At 45.1% G+C, this 22679-nt stretch overlaps 4 protein-coding genes across 7 annotated transcripts; 2 read left to right on the forward strand and 2 right to left on the reverse strand.

Moving 5' to 3' along the window:
* Positions 1-847: 847 nt before the first annotated feature.
* Positions 848-4540, forward strand: LOC129582998 (uncharacterized). Of its 4 annotated transcripts, XM_055474651.1 has the most exons (12): positions 848-1111; positions 1177-1263; positions 1443-1630; positions 2047-2128; positions 2228-2249; positions 2321-2342; positions 2618-2694; positions 2870-2952; positions 3026-3157; positions 3224-3293; positions 3577-3661; positions 4007-4540. In XM_055474651.1, the coding sequence occupies exons 3-12, from the start codon at positions 1538-1540 to the stop codon at positions 4277-4279; spliced, it is 939 nt and encodes a 312-aa protein (XP_055330626.1). In that variant the 5' UTR covers positions 848-1111; positions 1177-1263; positions 1443-1537; the 3' UTR covers positions 4280-4540. The 4 variants fall into 4 exon arrangements, with proteins under 4 accessions (XP_055330626.1, XP_055330627.1, XP_055330629.1 ...); XM_055474652.1 differs by lacking the exon at positions 1177-1263 and having other exon boundaries at positions 848-1172; XM_055474654.1 differs by lacking the exons at positions 848-1111; positions 1177-1263 and having other exon boundaries at positions 1444-1599.
* Positions 4541-5405: 865 nt separating this feature from the next.
* Positions 5406-7206, reverse strand: LOC129582987 (uncharacterized). Its single transcript, XM_055474630.1, has one exon. It carries the CDS (start codon positions 7110-7112, stop codon positions 5739-5741), a length of 1374 nt encoding a protein of 457 aa, XP_055330605.1. The 5' UTR covers positions 7113-7206; the 3' UTR covers positions 5406-5738.
* A 3715-nt stretch (positions 7207-10921) lies between these two features.
* Positions 10922-11980, reverse strand: LOC129582923 (cylicin-2-like). The gene has a single exon (XM_055474554.1). The coding sequence runs from the start codon at positions 11978-11980 to the stop codon at positions 10922-10924; it is 1059 nt and encodes a 352-aa protein (XP_055330529.1).
* A 7780-nt stretch (positions 11981-19760) lies between these two features.
* On the forward strand, positions 19761-22668 carry LOC129582924 (ankyrin-3-like). Its single transcript, XM_055474555.1, has 6 exons — positions 19761-19854; positions 19918-20550; positions 20756-21379; positions 21503-21820; positions 21926-22171; positions 22385-22668. The coding sequence occupies exons 1-6, from the start codon at positions 19836-19838 to the stop codon at positions 22666-22668; spliced, it is 2124 nt and encodes a 707-aa protein (XP_055330530.1). The 5' UTR covers positions 19761-19835.
* The last annotated feature ends 11 nt before the right edge of the window (positions 22669-22679 follow it).

Below are 22679 nucleotides of genomic sequence, written 5' to 3' on the forward strand. Positions count from 1 at the left end.
TTACCGGCATGTGTGGGAGCGGTTGGGACTTGGGAGCTGATCTTTTTTAACTCAAAATGCATGTGACACGGTTTCTAGCCGGCCGTACTGAATCGAATGGCGTTTTCATATTTTTCTATTTTCTCGAGTTTTTGACGGATCCAGAAGTTACGTGGTTGTTGTAATGTGGATCTTGTTCCTTGATATGCTGAAAAAAGTATTTGCTGTTAATTCACCTGCGTAATTGTGGTAGTCGTTCGCCCCGGGTTTAGTGCAGTTCTAACGTATACGACAATGCAAAAACATAAGAATAACTTCTCTGATACAAATGAAATACTAAGCTAGTACTTTAGACACCGTTCTATCGAGCTGCTGAATTTATTTTGATATAAACAACACAGTAAGATAAACAACATGCAAATCGTTAATGATAAAATTAAGTATAAACCATACTGCACTCATATTGAAACATTTGCGAAGACAAGTTCTTCTTCTAATTACAAATTGCTTCCTTGATTGACGTATTTCACCGAATTTGTAATTAAACAGAAAATGATAGATAGGGCCCATTGTTATCTATTTGTTTTGCTGTGCTGCCCACGAAAAACATGTCGATGACCTTGTCAGCAATCGTTCAGCTTGTACCTAAGTGTAATACGCACAATATGTTTTTCTGTCAGTCTCCTTAATGGTGATCAATGCGTGTTGCACAAAGTAATGCATGAGTATCAGTTAACAAAAATTAATATTTTCGTTCAGCTAGCTGGAAGGCAAAGTACACGCACATCAAATGCTGTATCTCCAATATGTACTTACGTTCTACGGGCATTGTGGTGCAATATGCTGCCGGTGCAGACAGAATAAAAATAATTATGGTAAAAATGAAGAAGTGACGGTTTGGTATTCATCATCGGATTTACCACGCTTACCATGAAAATTTAATTGTCCATTAATAAAAGAGTTAACATCAGCGTACGGCTACCGCCTTTGGTGTTTTGCCGGACAGGTTATGACTTATGTGACTTTTCTCACGGATGCTCATCTATCAGATTGAAATTAATCGTTATTGTGGCACATCATCAAAGATGAATGAAATCCCGGAATATAATTTTATAATTTCTGTTGGAAGATGGTAGGCCTTTATGGAGCGTCAATATGTTTTGTGGCAAAACTTCGTGATGCCTTAAATTTATGTAGGTTGAAGTATTCCAGTTAAAACCTCACCCAAATACTTCACATTTCACCCTGTTAAATTTTGGATTACGGATAACCTTTGCCAGGCTTGTACGTTGATGTCTTTGTAACTGGTGATGCACTGTAAAGCGGTCAGGCCGCTCCATGTGCAAAGTAACGTCGTGGATGCATAATCGCTAATGTTCACATAATTATAAGTACTTCTATAGATATACGCATCACAGCATAACCGTACCGTACAACGTTAAACAGTTCTTTATTTATTTCAGAAATTTGAACAGGCCCCCCGGAAAAGTAACAACATTGCATATATATAATCACGGATTAGCAAGAACCGAAAAAAAACTACCCCAATTACTGCAAGATGATGATGCTGTGGTGGTTGTTCTTCCTTTGTGTATTTCGATTTTCGGACGCAACCTATCGGTATTATAACGAACACCTCGCGTACGCTACGGTATATACTGCGTAAAAACTATCTTGATTTAAAAAAAATACTACTGTATTTATTACAAATACTAACTAGTCCAGTTGGTTAAATTTTGAAGTTGACTAGCCTTAACAAAACAACCTGCAAACATGTAGCTATGTAAAAGTACTGAAATAAGAAAGTAAAAAATTAAAAAAAAGTAAAAATTGTAGCTACCTAAAAAGTAGCTGAATGGTAAAAGCAAACGAATAACTCCAGACTGCAATAGAGAAGATTAGGCCGATGTTACTAACAGGAAGTATCGCTATTAATTTTGTAAAATACTAGAACTAATGCTTCTGCAATCACTTATTTAATGCTGAAATTATATGAATGCAAAGCAAATCACCGTTAATTTTCTTCCACGATTTAAGCAGCGCAATAATGCCTAATGGAATTTACAGGGTGATACGATCCTTTCTTTGTGGCATAACCATGGAGGTCCACGGGTGCCCCATCGAAAGTGGAATATGGAATGTCTTGACGGTAAATTAGTACCTGATGTTGTAGAAGAATACCGTATTCTATATTCAGTATGCACAGTACAAACACATACAAGTGTGCAACCGTTTTTGCTTTTTACAGGAGAGGCAATGACTGGTGTGCAGTAAGTTAAATCGCTTCTGTTTTTGTTAAATTTGGAACTAAAGAACTAATGTTTATTTCTTTGTTTTACAGGGACTTCACCGACGATTTTGAGGTTAGCCAATACATTCGTATCATCATAGCCAACTTACGATCTCTTATGTTAGTTTGCAGTCCTATTTCTGTAACGCTTTGAACGACAAAGGGGAAAGGTCATGCATCTTTCGTATTTGAAGAGACCATATAACTTACTGAGCGAATCTGATATGGAATGCGTGCGTAAATAAATTAAAAATGTGAGATTACGGCATCGCAAGCGCCCATATATTATTCGAACACTTATTAAAAACTGATCATATCCATACTCTAAATGGCCGTTGTTCTTGGTAGCGACTGACCGCAGCATGGTGCAAATTCATGTTTCCCTACAAACCACCGTCTCACGGAGTGTATCCATACTATCCCAAGTACAGTCCAAAAATGTTTATGCTTAACAGAGCCATTCAGCTGCTCATCCTATAGCTATACATGAAGATTCGCGATATATTTGTTAGTTCAAAAAAGTGAGACATGCTAGACAAAGTCTGCTAGACAGATTTTTGAATAGTATTCCAGAGATCCGCATATAAGTTTGTTTTGTAGCTGCGTTGTACGAAATTTCACCAACGAATACTTTTGCTTCCATACCAATGATGCATCGAGGTCAATCAACACATTTGTGACAGGTAGATAATCAAAATTAAGCCCATGAAGAAACCGTACTTCTTTAATGTTTTAAGTACTTTTTTTTGTTTCCAGCACTCTGGGATAATGAATTCAATTTCTATGTTCATCGTCCAGGTGGATTTGGTTTAACAACCGGGGACGATTTGCAGCCATACAAGTGCTGTAAAACTCCGAAAGGCTACTATATCGACTATTTATCGTGCCGTAAATTATTTTCTATCTACTTCACCATGGTATGTTGCGAGTAATACATATTAGTTACTTTTGCAGACTATATTGACAGCCATGATCCATACCGGGAATTCTACGATAGTCTGTCGAATTTCATCATGCTATGCCCGTAAGTGAACCCATACAATGCATTACTGTAACAGGCAATGGTCTTCACAAGTATTTCACAACATCAACTTCACCATGGTCAGTTATGCGTAGCTGCACTATAAATTATGGTACCATCTCGCTGTTACGGAATTAATCCGACCTTTTGTTTCCGACACCTCTCGATTTCTTAATAAAAATTGCAGTGAGTTCGCAACCGGTGTAAGAAAGCATACAGTAAATAAAGAAGCGTATATGTATATCTACAAAATAAATTACCTTGAAATATATGAATTACGTTTTAGAACTGGATACGTCATGACCGGAATATCGAAAAAACTAACGCCATTCGAACAAGAATATCATGTGGAATGGATACAATGTTGCCGGGTAAATCAATCGAAAATTTAAATCTACGATTAACATATATATATATATATATATATATATATATATATATATATATATATATATAAAATATATATATATATACATATATATTACAAATATAGTGAATAATAAAAAATCCGTATTTGCAATTGATTGAGAAAGGTCAAAGAATACTACATTCGCTTCGCTGCCACATCCATCGTATCGTATATGGATAATGGAAAAATGGAAACAGATTAAAACTGAACTAATGGTGGTGGTACATGTATTATTTAATAATTATAAGCTGTGTCATTTAAACAAATTTGCTGTACCTTACTTACACTGATCAACGCTTTTCTACAGGTAGGTTATGGTGCCGCAGTAGCCCTTCCGCCGCCGGTGTACTCTGTTAACGGGAAGAAGGCTTTTTACGCCAACAGCTATGCTGAAGCCCCACGGGTTCCAGAGGGCTACATATTTCAGTATAAAACGGGAAGAAGCTACACTGAATTAGAATCTATCGGCAACTATTCGACTAACCCGCGCGAGTCGGCTAAGGATAATGAGTGGCATAGCTTTCGCTATACCGATAAGCCAATTCCAAAGGATTCGTTCAATCAAAAATATGTAATGTAGATAGCAACGTTAAGGACTGCATGCGGCAACAAATGATAATTTGGGAAGTTCGTATTACTGACGTGAAATTCTTGTCTTTTTTGTTATTATTTTTGGATAACAGTGGTCTGATTTGGCACTACTGTTACTGCACAAACTTTGTTAATTTGACGGTAATCCTGCGCGTTTTTGCAGTTAAATGCTTTGTTGCACTTGAACATGAGAGAAGTGCTGTGTGACCGTGTATCTGTATGAAATAAATGCTTACGTGCGTTAGGTACAGCTGTACGCAAGTGCACATTAATTTTATTCTCTGTACATTATAATGCACATCCCATAATAACTGCTATCTTGTGAAGTACGTACTTTATATTATCATCACGGTACAGTATCTACAGTATCTGTAGTCGTTGTATTAACGATAAATTAGTACGTATTAAATTATTACAGTACGTTCGATCAGAATCGTGCCGACACGATGCCGCAAACGATCCAAATTAGTTTCAAGGCGACCCAGAAACAAAGGAAAATCTTAAATTTTACCTAAGTACATAGAAAAATTTTACATTTTACCTGTATATAAATATACTGCTTGCAAGAAATGACATTTAATTTTGTTTTTCTTATGTTCGAAACCGGGAACGGTCCAGTTTCCAATTTTCTAGGCTAAGACTTTACGGGATAATGGGATTAACTGAATATCTGACTTCTTAATGGTCATTATTTTTTTATTTTCAATTTTCATATCTTTTACGTAGGAACAGTAATTTCCTAAATATAGATGTGCTGTTCTTAAGTGTGGATGTACTTTAAATTGACATGGAAGACCCGGCTACAGGAAATGATTTGTCTGGTCGCTGTAATGCATTTCAAAAAAACTAACACTGTCTGGCCGCGTTCTAGAACATGGGCTTTCCGGCGATAGCTTTGGTTTTTGTTGATTCTGTCTGGGATACCGGCATTGGTGCATGCAATTTTTTTTTTGTTCGTGGTAATAAAGATCTAGAACTAGATACTAAAAATTTAAAAATCACGTGAAGTGCGGTAATTAAATTGGTGAAGTAATCCCACTTGTGATTTGACAGAACGAATTACCAATATCAACGTTTTGACCTAGATACAATTCGCATCCGAATCCCAATACGTGGTAAATTTGACAGTTGCTGTTATCCAACAAATACTTCTATTCGCAAACATCCATTTACTGACATTCATTATGAGGCAAAAGTACTTTGTGCAGTAGAATGACGGCTGCGTATTACGCGGCCTAACAATTTCCGGTCGGCAAAACCGTACAGCCTCCAGCGGAAAACAATTGGTTACTGTTCCAGGCACCAAGTTTATCAACAACAACAATATGCGCTGTCATGAATTCATAATAATAAGACCGACATTTCTAATTTTGTGTCTGGCAGCCTGCTGAAAACGAGCTGACTGCCAATATTGTAGCGATACGTATTCGAGATCATAGTCGATACCATTACAAGCTAATCCAGCATATCCGAACCCCCCACCATGGTGCCCTTGGAGTCTTTCTCCTTAATGGGCTTAGGCGCTTCCTGGTGCATAACCGGCGCTGCGGGAGTCGTTTTTGCGCCGGGTTTTGGTGGCGGTTGCTTCTTTCCCGGGGGCGGCGGTTTCTTGTCGGCTGGCGGAGGGGGCGGGGGATTGTCATCCCCAGGTGGCGGCGGTGCATCCCCGGCATCGTCGTCTTTTTTCGGCGGTGGGGGAGGTGGCTTATCGTCCTTTTACCGCCAGCCTTATCGTCCTTTTTGGGAGGTGGAGGTGGTTTATGTCCGGGAGGTGGTGGAGGCGGCTTCTTTCCGGGAGGGGGCGGAGGGGGTGCTTCTCCGTCTTTCGGGGGAGGTGGCGGAGGGGCGTCACCGTCTGGAGGTGGTGGTGGTGGGTGGTCATCATCTCCAGGTGGTGGTGGAGGTGGTTTATCGCCCTTCTTGGGTGGTGGCGGCGGATGCTTCTTTCCTGGAGGTGGTGGAGGCGGTTTCTTTCCGGGAGGAGGCGGAGGTGGTGCTTCTCCGTCTTTTGGGGGAGGTGGCGGAGGAGCGTCACCGTCTGGGGGTGGTGGTGGTGGGTGGTCATCATCTCCAGGTGGTGGCGGAGGTGGTTTATCTCCCTTTTTAGGAGGCGGAGGTGGTTTGTCGCCCTTTTTCGGCGGCGGCGGCGGATGTTTCCTCCCTGGAGGTGGCGGAGGCGGTGCTTCCCCATCTTTGGGCGGTGGCGGTGGAGGAGCATCGCCATCGGGGGGCGGCGGGGGAGGATGGTCGTCACCAGGAGGTGGCGGAGGTGGTTTATCTCCCTTTTTGGGTGGCGGAGGTGGCTTATCGCCTTTTTTGGGCGGCGGAGGGGGCTTGTCACCCTTCTTTGGAGGAGGAGGAGGGGGCGCGTCCGGTTCACCGTCCTTGGGAGGTGGTGGTGGTGGCACATCATCCCCAGGAGGTGGCGGGGGCGGCTTATCGTCCTTCTTTGCTCCCCCCTTTGCGTCCTTTTTCGGTGGCGGGGCCTCGCCGTCTTTCGGCGGCGGAGGGTTGGCGTCATCCCGGCCTGCAGCTTTAACGTCCTTCTTCGGCAGCGGCTTTTTGGGAGGGGGCGGTGGGGGCGGGGTATCATCGTCATTGCCGGGATCGTCCATATCCGGCGGTGGCGGTGGTGCGTTGGGGTCCATCTGGTCATCCGGGGGCGGTGGAGGTGGTTCGTCTTTCTTCGGTGGCGGTGGTTTCACACCGGCTGCCGGCTTATCCTTACCGTCATCCTTGGGGAGAGGCTTACCTTGTGTGACAGCAATAATCGCCACCGCCAAAAAACCAATTATAACAAATTTGCTGGTTGTAGACACCATGTTCGGTGTCGGCAGTAAAACGTTTTAACCGTATATCCAAGTGTATAGTAATCAAAACTCGTCGAAAAATGTTCTGAAGTTGAGAGCTTTTAAATACCAGTTCTATATGATGGAGTCGGCCAAAGAAACTAACTGCACGGTATCTGATGTTCCGCTGAAGGCGATTTAACCGGCATTAGTGCAGTGTGTTTTGCTGTGCAGTCTGTGCGTGTATTGTCGGCCTGGAGACTGAGAGAGTGACCGGGCAGTCTTTATGGGGGCTTTCCATTGTGAACGGAATCTTACACAAAACCGTAGCTCAAGGGAGCAGAAGATTCTGTAACCGGCGATACTTCCCCGAAACCTAATATACGAGTAGGTAGTTCGAAATATGTGAAATACAGAGAATAATAAAAATCCAGGCCAGTTTTCGGCCTAATTGTCTATAGACAAAAATTGCATGGGATAATACCTGTATGTATACGATTTTATCATCTTTTTTATGTAATCGTCTTTGCTGCAATAAGAGTCGGCTATTGCAGTAATTGCACTATTGCAGTAAGTCGGCTATTATGAGTATGAGAACGTGCTAATCCATTCACGTGTACCAAGAGTCTCATTATGAACCGATCACCTTCAAATTTTGCACAGACAAAAAGCACAGAGATTGTTTTGACTGGAAACCAGGTTTCCATCATGCTTTCCCAATTTTAAAATAAATTTCAACAACTGTAATATTTATTTTAAAATGGGGAAAAATGCCCGAATTCTGGTTCCGTGCCAGAACGATTCTTATGCTTATGTGCCTTTTTTGGCAAAATTTGAAAGGTCTATCGGTCCGTAATGAAACATTTGATGCACCAATTCTTGCATTTAAACTTTTCGGAATGTTATTTCAATTTTCACATATAGCTTCCCAACCGGACATTGCGCGCACAAACGGCTTTCACGTCAACGTATACAGATCATTTGGTTGCACATTGCACAATGCAATCCAACGATGCAAAAAAGCGTATGGGTGTGCGCGTAAGCGAAAGTCGTTTATGTACCCGCATTCGGCGCCATGTACCGGGTCACTTCCCTTAAACTTTGCCTAACAAAAAGGTGTGGAGATTGGAGCAGTTATAGAGTCGTTTCCCGGTAGTATATGATGATGTATATCGTTCATAGTTTGGTAGCAGTAGAGTACCTCGTTCATTTTTTTGCCAACAGGGCAGATCCTCTTCATAGCGACTGTTCTAAAACTACCCACTAGTAGCGCTATACGACACGATTTCGTGCATTGAAGTAGCCACCCATTCACCCTGCATAAGTTCGAGGTTTGCTACTTTCGGCTGCTTGCGGCCAATTATGCTACCAGACTTTCTCGCGCTTGCCCGATTTCCTGTGTAGCTGCCGGTCCAACATAACGGCTTTTCCATGGGGTTCGGAAAAGGGATCATAACAGTATCGCCTTTGGACAGACGCTAACCCAGCCTCGGTGACCCCTGTCTCCCAACCTCCTCAGCTTTCGTTGTCCAGCCAACGAAAGGTCACGGCCGTGTGCTATTGCGGCACAGAACATGGTTACCAGTTTTTGCCATTCATAGTTTTTCAGCGCACACAAACGCTGGGAGATTGTCGGTGCTCGGATGTTCTGCATTACGGGAAACATACACACCCTGATCGAGCTCAGTATAAAGTGAAGGATGCCCGGCAGGGTGGAGGCAACGACCGGGCTGGCAGTACAGAGTATGTGGATTGTTACTGTAAAGCAGCCTGCCAGTTATTGTGTAATAACCAGGCTGTGGTTCAGCAGACGGAATTATGAATGAATAGAACCGTGGGGATGTGCCGGTTTGCGATTGTGCATTGTGCAAGCCTGTCCTGAAATTTCAATCGTAAAGGTACAGCGAAATTTGTGTCGTACAGGTATTTAGTGCGAAAGCTGCACCATGAACGCTTGCCACTACACTACGTCTACCACAATGACAAATTCATCCCTCTCAAGATTTCAGGTAATTAAAAGAGGAAAAAACTAGAATGTTATATTTACATCGATAGTTTATATTTTAGATCGATGTTTGTATACATCAGCCTTGTCAGATGCATGTAGAGCGTAGCTAGTGTGGCGTGGCGCGTCCTACTCTGGAGTTCAGCGTAACGCGTGAATTTGTGTTTGTCGCTGTGTTGATGCGACAGAAATTACGGGACAAGTCTGTGCGTTCCCGCGACATGTGGGATTGGTCAGTCTCGAGTGTTATGAGTAATGCCGAGCCAACATCACGACCGTCAAGTTTGTCCTTCACCGGGTAAACTTTACAGTCCTCACACTGGCTGTGACCTTACACGGAGAATAAGTCCCGGAACATGCCAGAGGAATTCAGCTGCTGTGCTTGAAAAGAACCGCAGCATATGGAGGATACGTTTCTCGGGTGGACAGACTCAACGAATTCATCAAAGCAAAATCCCTGGCTGCCGGAGATTGCTCGGTGATGTCCAACAATGACATATGACCCAGCAGTCGCCAGCGGCCAGAGGTGTTTTCCCGCGGTTTTGCTACCAGTGATACGTCCACATAAGGCGCACAAGCGGCAAACGGTACTAGCAATTTTGTGTCTCTGCGACTTCAGTAATGCTCAGATAAGACTAACAAGCAAATACCAGATAAATGCAGGTTCATATTATAACGGGTTCTGCCGGAAATAAGTTGTAACAGGGCATCATGCAATCGGTTGCACCAAGCAACCTATCAGACAACCGCTCACTGCCAACTTACCACGGCTAGAAGCAAGGCCGCCATGGGAAAGGGGAAAAGATCGATGATTGACCTTTGGATAGTACAAGCCAGAAATACTGGTATCTGGTCACTATCTATACATATTGCGCGTTGTGCACAACAAATCAGCGTGAGTTGAAAGAAAAACACTGGCAGAATGACAGAAACATCCGCCTGCAAGTGTGCTAACCCTTGTTACTCATAATCATCAGATGCCATAGTCATCATGTATAGGACTTAAGTCACCCTACTCAAAATCTACCTTTATAATATCTAGTTTTTCCCGGTAAGGTGCAATGTCTATTGCTTCAAATGGAACCGAAGACGAAACATGCTATTACATGCTTGTACATATTTTACTATCTACCACCGATATTACGGACCATCCAGGTATACTTTCAATGTACCTACTTACGATCACTACATACTGCCAATACTACCGTATGAGTAGCGAGAAAGTAAAACAGCGATAATTCGGCATTACTGCTGTGTTTCGTGCACGGGCACAGTTTACAGCGTTAAGTATTCTAGATGCTTGACTTGTAGTACCTCGTACGTACAAATATTCTTTTTCCCGAAAGCACAGTAGCATACATATTACACAACATGTAAAGGTTTGGGCAACGTACATGTATTTTAATTTAGATACCCGAAACTGAATTTAAATGCACTGGACAGTTAATTAACAGAATTACGTTTTCCATATCACACAATTAATATTAATGTGTTTGCCATTATACGTATAAACCGAGCAGTTTTAAGCTTGCTACTCTTGTAAATTATTTGTATACATCCTCATGATTATTGTTTGCAAAGCTTGATATACTGTACATAAAAGATCTGACCTTTTATTGATCAGTTTGTTAGCAATACCGGTTTCCGGTCGAGCAGCACTTTTCCATCAACGGGAAAGGACAGAGAGCACGAGCGCATACAAAACATCGCAGACAAGAGCAGAACGGCGTTAAACACAATACTATCACCGCAATGCCGGGTGAGCATGTCAAACTTCGCATTCAACCACAGAAGAACACTGCGCCAATCTGACGCGTATTGCCACATCCCTGTCAGCTTATGCCGCAGCGGCTTTATCGTCCTTCTTCGCGCCGGCCTTCGCCTTATCATCTTTCTTCGCGGCGGCAGCCGGTTTCTTATCATCCTTCTTGGCAGCAGCGGCCGGCTTCTTCTCGTCCTTCTTCGGGGCCGCGGCAGCCGCCTTGTCGTCCTTTTTCGCGGCATCGGCACCGGCAGCGGCCGTGTCATCTCCACCGGCGGCAGCCTTGTCGCCACCCGCAGCAGCCTGGTCTCCGCCAGCCGCAGCAGCATCATCGCCACTCGCGGCGGCCGCCTTATCGTCCTTCTTATCGGCCGCAGCGGCCTTATCGTCCTTCTTGGCACCGGCCGCCTTGTCGTCCTTCTTCGCGGCGGCAGCAGGCTTCTTGTCGTCCTTCTTGGCAGCAGCGGCCGGCTTCTTGTCATCCTTCTTAGCTCCAGCCGCAGCCTTGTCATCCTTCTTCGCTCCGGCGGCCGCCTTGTCATCCTTCTTATCACCTCCAGCGGCCGCGTCACCTCCGGCGGCAGCCGCCATATCGCCACCCGCAGCCGCGGCATCGTCGCCTCCCGCGGCGGCCGCCTTGTCGTCTTTCTTATCGGCAGCGGGCTTAGCATCCTTCTTAGCATCAGCGGCTGGCTTCTTGTCGTCCTTCTTAGTAGCAGCAGCCGGCTTCTTATCGTCCTTCTTGGCAGCTGCCTTATCGTCTTTCTTCGCACCCGCCTTATCGTCCTTCTTGTCTGCCTTGTCGTCCTTCTTATCCGCTCCACCGGCCGCCGCATCATCACCTCCCGCGGCAGCCGCATTGCCTCCTGCCGCAGCCGCATCGTCGCCTCCCGCGGCGGCCGCCTTATCGTCCTTCTTATCGGCGGCCTTATCGTCCTTCTTTGCCGCAGCAGCGGCCGGCTTCTTGTCGTCCTTCTTGGCGGCCGCTCCCTTATCGTCCTTCTTCGCTCCCGCCGCGGCGGTGTCGTTCTTGGCGGCTGCCGCACCGGCTTTCGAGGGCGCCGGTTTGGCCTGGGCGCAGTACACCGCCACGGCCAACAACAGGCCCATCAGAATCAGACAGTTGCGTGACATCTTAACTCGGCGATATATAAAAACTTTTTATTGAAAATATTTTATGAGAGAGCGAGAGAACGGTGCAGAGTTCAAGTGAGAATGCGGTCTGCCGCGGTCGCTCTGCTTTATAAACGGCTGAACTCGTTTGCGGCCCCGGGTCAAGTTGGTGCCGATTGGATGGACGCTGCGGTGTTTTTCTGGTAAAGTTTTTCTGTTAGGAAAGCATTTACGTGGCACAGTGATGTTTGGCAGTCTGTTTGTTATGTATCCAGTCATCGTTTTAAGCGGATTATTTTCCATGATTAATTACAAACATTGTAAAAAATACTGACAATTAAGCGTAAGGAATCGGTAAGCGGACAGCCAGCCGGCAAATAATTCGCCGAAGATGGTTATGTAATGTGTAAGCGAGACGCCGGTAAGGAAGTACTGGTTTGTTATTCATAATGGCCATTTGCCGGAAACGTGTTCATTGAGAAAATCCAATCACATCAACACGAAAGCAAAACACTATCCACAACATCGGTACTCTACTGCTCCATTACGCGACATTGGTGCAATCAAGATTAGTACTTTATTTCATTATTAAATAAATGTTTTTAACTACGTAATTATTCAAAGCACTGATATTTTCAAAGATTAGTTCTTTATTACATTGGTAAATATTTTTTTTTTAATTACATAATTATTCTCAGCACTGATATTTTTAATTTCTCAATCCGTAGTTTTATAACAGGCATCGAACGCGGGGATCAGGTAATAATATTGCGTTGACAGTGCTCACACAGGAAGATTAATTGCTTTAAAATTTTAAGGAGCGTCCCAAATGCACGCGACAACGAACATGCGCGGATTGGTGACCACAGTTATCCGGTATTAATGAAGGAAGCATTGGTACTAATGGGCCGCAGTGGCAGCTGCTCCCATATTTTGCGGATCAACAGACACACGCTGCAGTTTGTATTACTCGTATAATAAAACTCCGAGCAACATAAAGCGCTATTATCGCTTTAAGCCGGCTGCTTATTCGAGCATTCTCTTATAATAACTTTTGATCAATTATGGACACTATGGTCCATTATTAAATAATCAACAAATATTATAGAGAGTAAGTACACTTAACCAGCAGGTTAAAACGTTAGCAGAGATAGCAAATAATGTAGAAGTATAAAAAACTGCAAAATGGTTTTATGCAATAAATTAAAGAAACAGTTGCTTAATTAAGGAAACACACGAAACGTAGGTGAGTTTTTGCTTATTTTAACCTACTGCAAGGAATTTCAGAAAATGTTCGCGTGCTGTCAGGGGAACATCATTTTGTGGAAACTACGCAGCTGGCGGACTTTTGATAACGTTCGCAGTATTCGCATATAATTATCACGATTTAATAGATATCGCTTGCAATTGCTCTATTCAACGTTGTATTTGACCGGTATTAATTCGAAGGCATTATCCGATACTGTGCTCTGGCCATGTTGAATTGCTCACTGGTCAGCGGACGCCAGCTGCTTTTCAGCAGTTACCAATTTACCGGTATCGGCTTATGGCATTAGACGGTGCCAATGTCCGAGGTGTTTTTGTATTTTTACTGCGCATAATAACGCGCAGTAAATTTTGTCCGGTCTGACAGCTGTACTGATCAAAGCGGCATTGCGGCAGACCGAGGAATTAACCGCACACGATCGCATCGTGATAGATGTGTGTATGTATCAGTGTTGTAGCCATAATGGCATTGTATCTGGCAGAATTGGCAACACCATTTTCAACTGGCTATGAATTACGTTTGGCCATGTAAGCGGCCTAGGCCACGTATGGCCGGCAGGTAGCACGCTACCGCCATTCACGAGCCACTTCCGTCCCATAATCGGCGCAAGTGTCCACAGGCTGTGTTTGCCGGCTGTATCGATAATGGCGGTGCATGGCGTAATACTTTACGGAATATGACATGAAGCTGCCAATCCACAGAATTATGCCCGGAGTGGATTTGCGTGGAACGGGACTACTTCGACGTTTATGACATTCCGGACACTTTCCCAGTGTGGATGGGCGTACCGGACGCCAGCGAGACACGATATTCTCCGCGTTGTTCCGCACTCGAAAACTTAATATTTTTTTATTTATTCTTGTATACAAGCTCGTACAGAATATACAAACAATAATTATCACCCAACAGACAGCAAGCGCCCGGACGGCGTTACCTTGACACCATGGGAGAGAGGACGGATGCTGGCTTGGGACGCTACATGCGTCAACACAATGGCCATATCACACATCATAGCGACATCCGCAAGAGTGGGAGCAGCAGCAGCACAGACCGAGCAGAACAAAGAACAAGGTCGAGAAATATCATGATATCGGCCAGGACTACGTAATTCGTCCTCTTGGCTTTGAGACGCTCAAACCGCCCGGACCGGATGCTGCCCGCACGATAACGGAATTTGGACAGATGATACGACAGGAAACCGGCGAAAAACGAGCCACGGAATTTCTTCGCCAGCGGATTAGCATCGAAATCCAACGAGGAAATGCAGCATCGATTTTGGGGACATCACCGATAGGGGCAAATTTAGATCAGATTTTCTTCGGGATTAGGCCGCCTCTGTCGATTGATGCTTAATGTGATCGCTTCCGAAGTTATTGTGACAGTAATATTACTGACATGTGAATTAATAAAATATTATCTCCTAATCAGTTAAACAAACAATAATACAAACAAAATTATCACCAATTAATTCTCAAAAAGTTTTTGTCATGGAGAACAACGCGGAGAATACCATATTAATTTGTGGTGTCCGGGAGGGGAATGCATAATTTGTGAAAATGTTTGGATAGCGAAAAACATCGAAATACTCGCTAATACACAAGAAAACTCTAAAAAATTAAGAAAATAGAAAAAGGACCGGTTGGTTTACAAAAGCTGGACAGTTTTGGTATTAGCGGTTTCTGTATAGCACTTCGATGCACTACACGGTGTTGGCCAAAGGTTTTGGTGGTCGTCTGTGACTTTTGGCAACGGTCAATCTGGAGTTGACGCAATCCCGAACTTTATTGTGATGTATGCATGTATGTAAAGAAGTACGTAAATAAGTATGACTTTAATAATACAGGTTGACAGCAACGAGCTCGCACGATAACTAAATATGAAGTACGACAAGTGACAAACACGCAGTAACGGAGTTGCTAAGTACAACAGGAATAATACGTAAACGTAGATTCACGAGAACACCACATTTATGCAGGTCGGTATCGGCTGTGGGTGTTAACCTTGAACTGACGTCCACTGTAACACCACGAATTTTTTCGTGTAGTCGCACCGGAAGCCGAATTCGGCCACATAGTGCTTCCTTCACCGGCGCAGTCCGCATTGGCAAACGTTGGTAGTTGGTACCATAGTACGCCTTAGTTTTAATTTTCATTTAACTACTTAATTACAGACACTACCTAATTTAACTACTTAATTACTTAATTACCTACATTCAACTCATACATTCGACAAAATTAGGTCCAGTATATCTTGCTCAATTGGCCAACTTTTTTATCAAACAGTATGCTCACTCGGCATGCATTTTGTAGCAATAAACGTTTTTGTATGAAAATGGAAAAGGTCAGCGGGCAGTATGACGCATTGTTTGTATGATGGCAAGACTAAGTAAGGACAAAGGTCAACCACTGATTGCCGTTGGTTCTCAGTGCGCAAGTTGCACAGTGAATTGCTAAAAAATCTGTTAATTAAAGTCCTGTACATAGGTGTGTGACTCCTTAGGTTACCCGTTACGGACCGAACCGGTATGTACAGTTCTGCAGAAACCTATAAGGACATATGTTTTACCAGAAATGCAACTAGTGTTATCCGGGAGCTGCTGTAAAATGAGCAATAACAGAGCACATTGAAGTTTTGAACCGAGCACAGCTTTTCCGGTACCGAATGTACAGTAGGGCACAATTGTGCCGCCAGTAACTGAATCTCGCACTTAGATTAGCTAAAGCTCCTGCGATTCCGCGTCCCTAACAGCTTCTTTAAATGTACAATGTGGGACCATAGAAAGGTGACGCCGCGATAACGCAAAGTACGCAAACTAGCACTTCTCTGTGTGCGAGGGTGTGATTCACACGCTGTTTGCTGATTTGATTACCAACCTTCTGGCAGCGAACCAACTGACCGAATTCCTTATTTTTGGTTCTACGAGTATATTTATAAACGCACCACTTGATTTGGGAGATTATTGGTTGAAATAAAGTCGTTTACACTATACGGTTCGGAGTTCTCCCGGCACCGATGGTTGCTAAATTCGTACACTGTCACGAATTTATCAAGTAACACCACCGCGGCCGGGACCGACTCAGACCGGCTGGTTCTCGCTAACACTATCACAACAATACATACTGGCCTTTTTCCTAAACCTTGGCGTTTTAATGTTGTACGTTAAACGCATGCGGAACAACACACCATTTTCTCACTACGCGGCGGATTCTTTCTATGCAACGTAATATCCAGGTTGTTGACCGTGTTTCGTATGTACCGGCGCTGCTGGTTATCGGCGCGTTTCCGGTGTTGTATTGGGCATAGAGGAATTAAGCGCACCATCGTCACGGTCAACGCTATATATAAGCAGCCGAAGCAATTACGATTGCGGCAAAACACAGCACGCTGATTAATGAATTTCACCTACACGACGGTAGTGACTCGGCTCCCAGAATGCTTCCGGTGGCCGGTTGGCAGATTTTACGGTACGCCGTTAAATGACGTACCGTAAAATTTTTTAAATTTATTTAATCGCTTCCGATTCAAATCAAAAACCCGCCCTTTGCGAAATGTGTCCCGTTCCTTAATCATTCTGAACTATTGCTGATGTCTGCGGCTTCATCTTTGCGTTCGGCTTTCGCTACTTCGAATGCCTTTTCTGTTGCAAGTAGCCTTCGATCTTGTTCAGATTACACTCGATCGTCGCACACATTAAGCACATTCAACAAATAAACGCTGCTAGAAAATGATCTGCTTATAGTTAGATAGAAAAGTGGTACAGAGAAATTGCTTGGCGCACTCTGTCATAAATAACGACGTTACGCCGGACCTGTACAACGAACACATGAGTTTTTTTCCTGTGTCAACTTGTCAACGCCTTGTCACATTTGACAGGTTTGGTTTTCACAGTTCCACGTATTGGTTGTTGCCATTCCTAACGTGTTGAAAGCATGAGTCTCTCTAAAAAGAATTCGCTAAACTATAAAATTGTTACACAGTGGCAACTTATAACTACACACTGGCAGATTATTACACACTGTGGTAGCATGCATGATGCTAACGCTTGTCAAGCAATAATAAAGGCGACCTTCGGCATCATTAGTCATGGCGGAAGGTGAAGCTCCTTTGGACAATTGGCAGATAACGCGATTATGTCAGAATAAAAATAACGACATCCTGCTAAAGAAAAATATTACCACGATATCCTGATAATAACGTGCATCTTACCGTCTAAACCTATGTATAAACTGCAGCAGTTATCGCATGATCAGTTAACACTGCCGACAATTTCTCCCACCTGAACGTCAAATGACGTCAATTACTCCTACACGCCACGCGACAACGACGATAGTGGGCTCGGAATTTTACTTCCTTTGGGCAAATATGCCGAACATGGCCGGAAACGGCCCCAAGCCCAAACCCAAGACAAAACACAAAAAGAAGGACGTGATGAACCAGTGCAGCGTGGTGGAGGGCCATCGTTAATGCTGCGTTTGACGTAATGTGCGGGAGGATAAATTCTTTGAAAATTTGGTAAACTAGTTAAACACGACAATGGAAACTGTTTCGGCGGAATTCACGCCGAACAGTACGGCAAAGGGAGGCGTATACGACGCAGTCGTATAGGTGAAGCGGGCTGCCAGAAAATCCTGACCCATCCCGCGGGACAATGCAAGGCAACTAATGGCAAGGAACTTTTGTGGACAATCTGGGAATTCCGCAGATTGGCCAAATCAACGCAACTCAAATTCCGTACCATGTACGGAAGGCTAAAGGCACATAAGCGGATACACAAGACGGTAACGGCAGTCGGCAATGGAGTATACACGATGCATGTAGAAGACGTGCACAATAAGGAAAGGAGACACACTCAGGCAGCAGATCCGGGAAAAAGTAATGCATGCAAGTCGGTCATGATGGTGTGCGCGTTGACGGACAAATGATGAACCTTTGCCTAAAACAATTGAACGGACGCGATGAATCCGGGTCAAAGGAAAACTCAAAGGCAGTATGCGGCAAAAAGTAGACAGAATAACCCATCCAGGAACTACGTAGAATACAGAGGTCATACGGAATCGAGCTCACTTTGCGCTGGAAGCCGGTTGTTCGGTGCAGGCGGTGGCGCGATGGTCTTTCCGGCAGAACGCAGATGTGTGGATACCGACAAGGGACGTCCCGGCAAGGTCTGTGTTCGTTGAAATTAAAGCAGCAGTAGTTCGGAAAGGGAGGTTCCCGGGTGCTTAAATGCTTGGCCCGAACCAAATTTACCTTAGGCTGCAAAACTTGAGAACCCGAGGTACGGCGGGAATCCGCCGAAAAATACCCATCAGCCGTGCAGTCGCGACGCGAGGTGTCAGAAAGGTCAAACTTCTCAATCTCGGCTTCTTCACGGAATTCACAATCAAACGCAACAACAGCTTCGTCGTCATACATATAGCGTTTGCGAGACAAGTAAACCTGGTATTCCAGGAACTCGATGAGTACTGGTAAGGCGTTGGTCTTCCGTGCGAGGTCTAAGGCGGCCATAATGTTGCCGGCAAATAGTTCATCGCACGAAATTTCATGCGGCTTAACGTCTTTAGCAGCCTTGTGAGCTGCCTTCACGAAAGGCAGCGTATGCGGTCGGGGAAGGTTACGGGCTAAAAGGGACGTGCGGGTGCCGTTGGTGGAACTGCGGTGCGTGCTCGACGGGCTGCCTGAACTTTCGTCATCCGAGGCTGACTGGCGGGCTTTGTCGGTGCGCGTTGGTAAACGGCTCCGACGGAGAGGACCATTAACAGTGGAGGCGGTAACAGGAGAAGAGTTGACCACGTGCTCCAGTACAAAGATCTCGAGCTGGTTGCGGTCGCGGATGCTGGTGATAAAGGTCAGGTTCTCGGGGAATTTCTTGACTTTCCCCAGCAAAATAACATCGTCGGTGGAGTTGTATCCGTTGTCGAAAAGCTGTGAAACCGACGCCGCGGAAATTCCGATAGCTGTAGCCAGGTCTGAGGGTGAGTCACCTTTACCTGCTGCAGCTTCGGTTTCCGATTCCAAAGGTTCATCTGGGTGGAGTAAATCATAAAGCCGCTGAACAAGAGCTGGTTTCAGCTCGTCAAAAACTTGCTCGCCTTCAACTTCGACAATGAGCTGCTTGATCTCTGGAAGGTTCAAGCGGCCCAGTTGCTTCAGACTGAACGTGCGAGCTTGTTCGAGAGTCACAGACATGACAGATAATTTAACGTAAAAGGAACGAAAAATGTTTAACGATCAGTAATATGGACGGAAATTTTTTACTGCGACAAGTGACACGAGTTAGCGTTGTAACATTCTCTAATTTATACCCTTCACATGAAGATCTAACCAAGACAGACCGAACACAACCAAACACAGCTGGAGACAGAACACAACCAAAAGGGGCGTATCGTGTGTCGTAATACCCGGATTCCTTGGTCCCGCTGAATCCGTCCCATTTCCACTAACTGATAAGATAGAAGCAGTTGATATGAGTGCCTAATGTTAGTCCGATATTCACTTGTATGCTGTACCAGATCAGTATGCACACTGCCAAATCAAATTGCAGGTTTGGTTGTGATAACATTAAAGATCTATCATATACGGTTGTAATACGGTTTAAGGACGCTACAAATCATGGGAGGGAACGCAAGCCGTAAGTGGATATTCCCCTAGAAATAAAATCCTGTTGTATGTCACTAACTGGAAGAATTTACAGGAGCTTTACATGTGGCAGTCACCGAAGGTAAACTCGACGATGTCAAGCGCTTATGTCGGGACACCAGTACGGACGTCAATCGCGAATCGGCGACCTTCGATGGTCGCACCCCCTTGATGCTGGCACTGGATGGGCAGGTCGATCTGGCCATCTTCGGCGAACTGCTCCAGTGCCCGCGACTGGATATCAACAAAGCCAATGGGTCGAAGAATACGCCCCTAATGCTGGCCGTACGTATCGCCGAGCTGCCCACCGCCAAAACCGTCGTTCTGCGAAAAATCGAGATGCTGGCGTCGGACTCGCGGTGTCAGTTGGGTTTGGAAAATAATAAAAAACTGACGGCCCTGGAGATCGCGGTTAAACAGGAGACCACGTCCGTCATTGGATACTTGCTGCGCGGCGGACGGATTAAGCAGTATCAACCGGCCGATCTGGTTCATGCGTTGGTCACCGCGTACAACAGTGGGAATGACGAGCTGGTTGCCGCGCTGACGGATAATATCCCGCGGGAATTACAGTTGCTGGCTAGAGCTTTGGCTGAGGGGGCGGAAACTGGGCGCCGTCCAAGCAGGAACAGCGAACCGGCTAGCGGATTCGCGAGGAACATCCAAAATTTGATTAAACTTTTAGCAGGTCAGTTGCGTACGAGTATTGCTCCATGCTTGCATGCTGCAAACGCAGTTTATCACGCTATGTTATGACATCATTCCGATGATGTCAGATGCTTATATAACTTAGTTTGGATGATTGCATAATTGTGTTTTGATTGCTTAAGTGTTTTATGCTTTCGCTTTTTAAGGTCTTAAAGGTATTTACTTGAAAGCTTGAAACTGCTTAGATGACGGTGATGACGATGCTGAAAAGGAGGACGACGATGACAGCAGACTGGGAGAAATCCGAAAGGAGTTAACGCCGCTGCACCGCGCCATTTTAATGGAGGACGCCGCAGAAGTGCAGCAGCTTCTCCAGCAGGAACCTTCGTCAGCTAACGAAAAAGTTGCTGGTTTAACGCCGATGATGTTGGCCGTGCACGGACGCCACCTTGAAATTGTCCAGCTGCTGGTCAACGTCCCAGACATCGACATCAACATGTCCGCAACGGGATTCAAAAGCACCACCGCCTTGATGCTGGCGGCGTATAATAACGGATGCGGCGATGAAGCACAGCGCGTCGCCATGATAAGCTCTATACTGGCGCATCCGCAGTGTGATTTCACCGTCAAGAACGAGGACGGCGTCACCGCGCTGGGGATGGCGGCGAAGTTTGGACGCGAAGCGGCGGTGAAGTGTCTGCTGACGGATGGGCGGAGCGATCGTTACCCGCTGGACGATATTTGGCGTAGTATGCAACTGGCATTGGCTACCGAGCACAAAGAAGTGGCTACTGCCATTGCGGGAGAACTGCATGGGATTCGCTTGAAGGAAATTCACACCCGATTGGAGCATCGTCAAACGGGAGAAGGTACTGAAATTTTTTAATTAGGATTTCTTGGAGAGTTAATAATATGGTATAGTGCAATCTGTGGAAAAATGTTTTCGTTGGTCAGTGTGAGCTTTTGCTGTTCAGTGCTTTTTCTCTTGGCAGGATCGGATAGCGAAAAAGTGACCATGATACTAAAGGGTTACGTCGAGACCGCCAAAACCCTGGACCACACTATCAAGCATCTACGTCTGGGAAAACCAGCGGTGGGCAGCACGGTTATGGTCCTCAAGAACCAAGCGCTCGTTAAAGCAAAGCAGACTGAACGCCACCTAAACTTCGTCCCGGAAATCTGTGGTTGCTTCGGAATTATCGAGCTAATGACATCCACTGGTGAAGCCGAGGTCGTCATGTTAAACTCCCCCAGCACCGCGTCCAAGATCGTCCTGTGCCATCCTGACATCCTGAAAGTTGTTTCGCGAGGTAGCTAGTCTTACGAACTGCGGTCACTGGTCGGTAACGTGTTGGGCGTAGAAAAGAGAATCTGGCAGAGAAGAATTTCTTTTGTGAAGTTGTACGAAATTGTAGATGGATACAAAGGTCTGGATGCTGAGGGAGAACTGCTGACACCAAAAGACGTAGTCAAGGTACTTAGCGATGCCGATACCGTCAGTAAGCTGCAACAGCGTCATGGTGGTATGACTGACGATCATCGCGCTGTGCTGGGGAAATACGGCGATGTGCTGTTCTTTGATGTGGATGGAGATGTGCAAGTCAGCGTTGGCAAAAAGGTCAAATGTTTCAATCCAAAAGCCCTGAAGAAGGTGTCTGCAGGTATGTAGCAAACGCTGGACAGTTTGTGCGAATATCGCCCGTTTATCTGTGAGGCACACGCTGTACAGGTGCCAAAAAATGGTGTCAACGAGTGTCATTTCATGACACTCGTCAGTCGTAGAAATCAGGTTTTAGCCTCTACCAAAGTTGCACGCTTTTTTTTCTACGTTTCGGTATACTTTATCGCGTCAGTCTCCCACGTATTCTTTTTAGTTGCCTGCGGTGATAATTCAGCTGTAAAGGTCGGAGATCAGGTCTGGATAGTTGGCTCGAAATCCGACTTCAAAGAGCTGCAGACCGAAGAATTCGGCGACTGGTCCGACGAGATGATCAACCTAATGGGAACGCCTTTGACGGTTTTCAAAATTCATACCTCCACCAGCAACGACCCGAAATGTATTCTCGAAGTGAAAACTAGCGGCGCTAAACGGGTGTTCTTGAATCCGAAAGCGGTCAGTGTGCAAGCTAGTCACGCTGCGGAATTGCCCGTGATATAAGATAGCGGTAC

Source organism: Paramacrobiotus metropolitanus, unplaced genomic scaffold, assembly GCF_019649055.1.
Source record: "Paramacrobiotus metropolitanus isolate TYO unplaced genomic scaffold, Prichtersi_v1.0 Parri_scaffold0000009, whole genome shotgun sequence".
In the NCBI taxonomy this organism is placed as follows: domain Eukaryota; kingdom Metazoa; phylum Tardigrada; class Eutardigrada; order Parachela; family Macrobiotidae; genus Paramacrobiotus; species Paramacrobiotus metropolitanus.